The sequence below is a fragment of the Polychytrium aggregatum genome, assembly GCF_025602895.1.
Source record: "Polychytrium aggregatum strain JEL109 chromosome Unknown BJ171scaffold_146, whole genome shotgun sequence".
NCBI classification, from domain to species: domain Eukaryota; kingdom Fungi; phylum Chytridiomycota; class Chytridiomycetes; order Polychytriales; genus Polychytrium; species Polychytrium aggregatum.
Window position 1 is genome coordinate 90584 of NW_026516348.1, and position 7292 is coordinate 97875.

Here is a 7292-nt window from a genome sequence, read left to right on the forward strand (position 1 = left end):
CGCGTGCACAAACAAACCGGCGCGTGCGAAGAAGACAAAGGAAGCGGAGCAGCGCGGGGAAACGGAAGTGCGGAAGGAGCGGAAAAGACAGGCAAAAGGCGGAAAATCGGAGGGGAACTGCAAAGCTACACACAAACAAACAGAAAGGCAAAAGAACAGCCAAGTGTGCAGTCAAGGTGGAAAACAAGCAGGAGCTATCCCTAACACCACACCCGTCCGGGCCGATGCAGAGACCGGCATCCTCGCCCGTATCCGTGTGGCAGGCGCTGACGAGCTCTGGAGTGGATCGTCGTTCAGGATGCGGTGTGAGTTCAGCACGGCCCTCTGCATATCCAGGCGGATGCCCTTGATCCTCTGGCGGAAATGCTCGACCTGGATGTCCTTTGCGCCCGAGTTGGGATGCAGGGCCATATAGCGATCCATCTCGACAAGGGCGTCGTTCAGCTCGCCTTGGAGCACACGTATGAATGGGGACTGGCTCATTTTCGTTTTGTATGAGTGTGCTGCTGCATTTTCTTCAATATATTTTCACTGTGCAAACCAGCAGGACCCGACCGATTCCCACCATGACATACCACCGGCCCGGTACGCCTTATGCGTTGCTTGAAGCAAAGCTGATCGACCATATGACCCCAAAGGTGTATGAGGGTATTATGGAGCTCTGGAAATACTCGATCAAGCACTCGACGACACCTCTGCAGCGCTTCCAGAATGCAATGACGCTGATCCCGCAGTGGACGAACGAGGCGATCGATAAGGAAACGCACCGCATCTCCAGCACCGCCCGCTTTTCCCTGGGTGGTATGCTGGACCACATCCTCTCTGGGTATCTGACGGATCTGACGTTAACGTCGACTTCTTCCCCGCATGAAAAGGTCAAGTCGAACAAGGATCTGCTGAAGGACTTTGTGCACCACGCATACATCGAGTGTGGCAGGCATTTCCACGGCTGCCCGACGGCAGTCGACCACCTGGCATCTGCCCCGCATTCGCTGGACGACAAGATCCGCAGGTACAACAGCTGCGAGGAGATCATCCGGAAGGCACTGCGATCGACCTTGATTAACATGATCCCATTCGAGGACGTCCTTATCGAGCTGAACAATATGCCCCCGCAGCCGCTCTTTGCCGCACCGCCTGCACCCGCCCAGCCAGCACACTCGGCATCCGAGATGTCATCGGTCGACAGCGCATCGATCAAGACGCTGACGGATCGCTTAGAGAGACTCGAGCTGCTGCTGATGAAGCAAGCATTGCAGCAGCAACCGCATTCGCCGCGCATCCAGTTCCCAGCGACCAAGTCGCCGCCCACGGAAACGGAGGACGATGCGTCGGTCGCCCGCATTGAAGTCGAGCATGAGGATGAGGGTGAACCCGAACCCGAGCATGAGCCTGCGCCTGCGCCGGTGCCAAATGTCGAAGACGCGCCACCCGCTTGTGACGACCAGGTACCAGAGCTGCCGGTGGCCGACGATCTCGTTCAACCCCTGACGCAACCCGGAACCGTCGTTCCCGAGATCAAGTTTGTGCAAGTATCCAACCCCGCATTTCGCATCGGCCCTCCATCATCTGTGGCCGGAGCGGACAACAGCGTCGACAGGACGTTGGGATTGTAGGCGTTGGATGTTTTTTTCTATCACCAGAGAAGCAATACAGTGCCCACACTGGCTTTCTTCAACTCGGTCCAAATGGCTCTTCAATCCTCCACCGGTCTCTGGATTGTCATCTTTGTCTTGATCGCTCTGGTCATCCACATGCACCTGCGCCTGATGGAGCTCGAAAGCGGTGCCCCCAGTCGTCACGGTTATGGCAGCCGCAAGACCAGCAACGGTCGCAAGCAGTGGTGGCACAACGGAATCAAGCGTGTGGGTGGGCTTTGGGAATATCTCGCCGACACCCCGACGGCCGCATCGGCTCCCACCACTACCACCAGCACCAGCGCAAATGCATCGGCCACGCCGTCGACGGCGCAGAACACGACTATGTCGTCGACTTCAATGTCGTCGTCTATTGTGAACCCGGACGACATCGCCATACCCAGCGACCCCACCACAGGCGCCAGCGCGGCCATCACCGGACCGCTCGCTCCCTACGATTACGAGGAGGGGCAGTACGCACTGTGGAAGGCTCCTTCTGCGAAATAGCTCTAAGGGTATTTTTCTCGTATGTGGATATACGACGAGCCCAATAGCACAATGGAGTGTCCACGCACCATCAACTTCAACGGCCACACCATCCACATCCGCATCTGGCAAGACGCCGACTGCAAGGAGCTCCATCTCAACTCACGCGATTGCCTTCGTATCCTCTACCCGGCAACACCCCGAGTATTCCACAACCTCAACGCCAAGTGCAAACGCCTCACTGGCATCGATCACCCGAGATATGCGATAGTCAAGGGCAACATTCGATACCTCAATATCCACCAGCTCGAAGAACTGGTGGCGATCCTCAAGGTCGAGGTCACCGGCGGCCAGGAGATGCTCAATCGATTGATCATCATGTTGAAAGCTGTGGAGGATGATGCAGTCATCATGACACCCGAGGCCTATCCTATGAGCGCCGGCTGTAGGAGATGGTATCTCCGACGCTGTGCTGCGCGTACTGCGCGTACTGCGCGGCGCAGTGGGTCGTGACCTGTGCTGCGCTTTGCGTTTTCACGCACCGCAGGCAGGCCACCGCAGGGTATACCTGCGGGTTGCCCCCGTTCCCCCCGTTTGTCTGGAGTTCGGTTTTATCGTGAATAAACGTAAGTGCTCCCCGAGCTCACCCGTCCGCTAGAGTAGCCTAGCACCGCCCTGTTCTGCCCCGTCCTGTCTTGTCTTGTACCCCCTCCCTCCCCGTCTTGCCCCAACGTCCCAGTAGTGGACGTTACATGGTAGCATCGGAAATCCTCGTCTTGTTTTCGTCCTGTTTGTCCTCTTTCTAGATCCTCAAGCTGGATCCCGCCTCTCTTGCCGACCGACTCTCCTCTCTGTCCCTGGAGCCTGCCCCTGCCATGAGCAACCCCCGCCCACTTCCGGAAGCCTTCCTCAAGACCTTCCGTGCCCCAGTGTTTACTGGGAAGAGCCGCTCCTCCTCGGTGGAGGACTGGCTGCAGCAACTCGAGGACTACCTCGATGCTGCCCAAGTCGCCCCCACCCACCACATCGTCGCCGCCAAGCTCTGCTTAAAGGACCAGGCGTACCGTTGGTACCGCCGCCAAGGGTTCGACGAGCAGAGCGAAGGTGTGTTTGACGACTTCAAGGACCGCCTCCGTCGCCGCTTCGGCAGCCCCAATGCTGAACTCATTGCCCGTGACAAGCTATACTCTCTCGTGCAGCGTGGTTCTGTGACCCGCTACATCGAGGAGTTTGAAGACCTCTCCTCCCAGATTGAGGAGCTGGGCTCTGCTGATGCGATGTACCTCTTCCAGAAGGGCCTCAAGCCCAAGATCAGAGAGTACATCGCCAGCAACCCTGATGCCCGCAAGTCCCTGGACGTGATGATGGACGTTGCCGAGAACCTCGACAACGTCCAGTACCATGGCCGCCAGTTCTACCCGCAGCTGGCAGGCGGCCATCGGTCTCATCACGTCCCAGCCCGTCCGCCTCGCCCGGCCCCGCCCGCAAGACCCATGCCTGAGCCCATGGACGTTGACGTCAACGCCATGGAGGCTCGTGGCCCTCCCCGCTCCCGGTTCCAGCAAGCTGCCACTGTCTCCCCCAAGGACAGACAGAAGCAGGAGGACCTCCGCCATGGTTCCTGCTTCTTCTGTCACCGACCGGGACACCAGGCCAAGGAGTGCCCCATGAAGTCGGGAAACGGCCGACCCTACTAGGTGGCTCTGGAGCCCTAGTAGGAGACCAACGCCGTGGATTGCTCAATGCAGTCCACGCGTCTCCAGAGGAAGTTCACCTCGCCCCCTCCCCCGAAGGAGAAACAAACCAAGTGTTGTGCGTCGTGCGAGAGGTGCATGGTGGCGCAAGCCGCCTGCCTCTCCACGAACGTGAAGAGAAAACCAAAATTGAAAACCAAAACAAAAAAGAAAATCAAGAACCCTTGAGGGACAGGACCGCCTGTGCCCTCACCCCTGTCAAGTCGTGTGTGTCGGATGCTTCCGACATGTGTCCGCAAGCCGTGGACGTCGTGTGCAATGGCGTGCTGACGCCGCAGGCCCCCGCAATGGCCGAACCCTATCCAAAATGTCCGAGTGGCCGTGATGAAGCCAACCAAGACCAAGTGTCGCCCGTTCCCCCAAGTCAAGTCATGGTGCAGGAGGCTGTGCAGGAGGACCATGAAGAGTCCCTGCTGTACCTCCCTGCCACCGTCCAAGGTCACACCGTGTTAGGGATAGCTCCTGCTTGTTCTCCACTTTGACTGCACACTTGGCTATTCTTTTGCCTTTCTGTTTGTTTGTGTGTAGCCTTGCAGTTCCCCTCCGATTTTCCGCCTTTTGCCTGTCTTTTCCGCTCCTTCCGCACTTCCGTTTTCCCGCGCTGCTCCGCTTCCTTTGTCTTCTTCGCACGCGCCGGTTTGTTTGTGCACGCGCCTTGCTGCGATTGGTTGCAATTCGGCTGCCGGTCATGTGTCCCCCCACCGGTGACTCATGACCTGCCTGACCGCCCCGATCTCTTGTTCATCTCGCATGCATTTGCCCCAACCTTATACTTGACCAATCCGCTTCTTGGACGTTGAGTCACATTGCTTCGCCTTTGCACGTTTCTCCTGCCAGGTGCTTCGCTTTTGCTTGCGCCTCTCTCGCTTTGGTTCTCTGCCTGTCTCGGTGGTCCTTCTCGGCCCTCGTTCGTGCATCGCCCCCTTCGCCCTGCTCGATCGCCCACTTTTCCCTCCCTTGGCCGCCCTTCGCTGCCAAGTCCGGACTTGTCTATAAATAGCCTGACCCCCGCGATGTGTAGTCGAACCTTAGCGTTCAAAATAGGACTAAATAAAGTGCCTTCTACTTTATTCTCTGAGTGTTCCTCACGTCTCATTTCGAGACTAGTCTTATCTTGAACGGATCTTTGCTTCCCTCGCTCCCTCTCCGAGTCCACTTCGGACTTTACCCTTGCCTTCCCTGAGCTCACTTCGAGCTCACTTCTTCTTTTGCCGTTGAGTCCCCTTCGGACTCTAACATCATTTTGAACGCTCCCTCTTGGCTTCCCGGCCTTTCTTCTTCTTTCGCCTCTCTTTCCCTCGTCGATCCGATGGCTGAGCCTGCTGCACCCCCTGCAGACCTCAACGCGTATCTGGCGCGCATGGAGGAGCGTATGAACGCCCTCATGACCCAGAACGCTGCTCTCCATCGTCAGATCCAAGATCTGCAAGCTCCCGCCGCCGCTCCCCGCCAGGTCTACCAGGTCAACAAGCCCAAGGAGTTCCTAGGTTCCCGCGATGAAACGACGGCCTTCCTCGCCCAGTGCCACCTGGTTTTCCTCGCCGATCCTGCCTTCTTCGCGCCCGAGCGCCAGAAGGTCCTGTACGCCACCTCCTTCCTCCGCGGCTGAAGCCTTCAAAGTGGTACGAGGCCGCCTTCTACATGGCCAACCGCTTCCCGGCTTCCTTCGCGGATTTTGAAGTTGCCCTCAAGTCGACCTTCGGTGAGGACACGGCCTCCTCGCAAGATAAGGCCTTGAACGACCTCAAGCGCTTGGTCCAGCTCAAGTCCTGCCAAGCCTTCGCCACCCGCTTCGTCCAGCTCGCCGCCCGCGTCCAGACTGATGAACCCACCAAGATGCACTTCTTCAAGGAGGGTTTGAAGTCTGAGGTCAAGTTCCACCTCATCGGTCTCCGCCCCGCTCCCGCTTCCCTGCCTGAGTTGATCAAGGCAGCGGTCGAGTACGACGATGCCCTCCATCGTCTCAAGATCTCCTCCCGTTCCCAACCTCCTCCTCCTTCTTCTCGCTCTGCTCCCCATCACCACCATTCTCCCGCGCATGTTTCTTCTTCCTCCTCTTCTGCACCCACTCCCATGGACCTTGACTCTGTCTCGGTCCGCCCTGCTAAGCTCTCCGACGTCGAGAAAAAGCGACGTCGTGAGCAGGGTCTCTGCCTGTACTGCGGGGAAAAGTCTTGTCCCGGCAGTCGCGATGTTCAGCAGTGCCCGGTTCTGGTCAAACGGAACTCGGGAAATGCCCACAGCCGAGCAGCACCTCGCAAGTAAGCGAGGTGGTCTGTTCGGCGATACGAACATCTTCCCCCTCTGACTCGTCATTATCGGACGATAAGCTTCTTCTTCCGGCCACCCTTGTCGTCATGAGTCTTTCTGGCCCGGTCTCCATCTCCCTTTCTGTCTTTATTGATGATGGATGCACCGCTCTTGCCCTCATTGATCCTGCCTTTGCGGATCTCCATAAACTCTCTCTTATCCCTCTTTCTACTCCCTACTCCGTTTCCCTTGCTGATGGTTCTTCGGCCGGTTTCATTCGTTTCCAAACCGTTCCTGTGACGTTGACCATTGGTTCCCACACCGAGTCGATTTCTTTTCTTGTGACTCGACTCTCCACCACTCCCATCACTCTTGGTCTTCCCTGGATGCGCTTGCATAATCCAGTTGTCAATTGGAAGTCCCTCTCCCTTTCGTTCTCCGATCCCTCTTGCCTTGCTGATGGACACATCCTCGCGGATGTCTCTGCTTCCTCCTTGGACACTTCGTCCCCTTCCGGCTATTCGCCTCCCCCTTCGGGCACTTCGCCTTTGACTCCTCCCTCCGGTCCTTCCCTTACACCGGTTCCCTCCTTTGGCACTTCGCCTTCCCTTTCTTCCCGCCTTGACTCTGCTTCGCTTTCTGAAGAGCCAACGGCTTTATCTTCGCCCGACATTGAGCTCGTTAATGCGGCGAGTCTTCTCCGTCTTGCACGGGAAGACAAGCTCGACATTTTCGCTGCCCAAATGGATATCCGTCCTCCTTCGCCGGAGGACTATCCTACGGTGTCGATAAGGTCCGTGCTCACGACGAGGTGTATGCCGAGTCTGGCACCCCTGTTTGACTCTCGAGGTGTCCCGCTCAAGATCACATGAGTTGGCGACGTTTTCAGCCTCAAGTCGGACCTCCTTCTTCCTTGCCTCCTCACCGTCCGTATGACTTGTCTATTGAGTTTGTACGGACCGAGGATGGAAAGGAACCTCGGTTTGCCAAAGCCGGGGAAAGTCTATCCTTTGTCCCCGGCCGAGGAATCTGCTCTTTCGGAGTATCTGACCACGCCCTCGCACGTGGTTGATCTCCAAATCCTCTTCTCCCGTTGTGCTCCCTTCTTTCTTCGTGAAGAAGCCCATGGTGGGTCTTCGGCCTTTGCGTCGACTACCGGGCCTCA

At 57.5% G+C, this 7292-nt stretch overlaps 1 protein-coding gene across 1 annotated transcript; it reads left to right on the forward strand.

Annotated features, from left to right (window-relative positions):
- Nucleotides 1-566: 566 nt before the first annotated feature.
- On the forward strand, nt 567-2538 carry BJ171DRAFT_482302 (uncharacterized protein; the record flags this gene model as incomplete). Its single annotated transcript, XM_053108950.1, has 4 exons — nt 567-1612; nt 1649-2110; nt 2192-2462; nt 2512-2538. 4 exons carry the CDS (start codon nt 567-569, stop codon nt 2536-2538), a joined length of 1806 nt encoding a protein of 601 aa, XP_052961666.1.
- Between the last annotated feature and the right edge of the window lie 4754 nt (nt 2539-7292).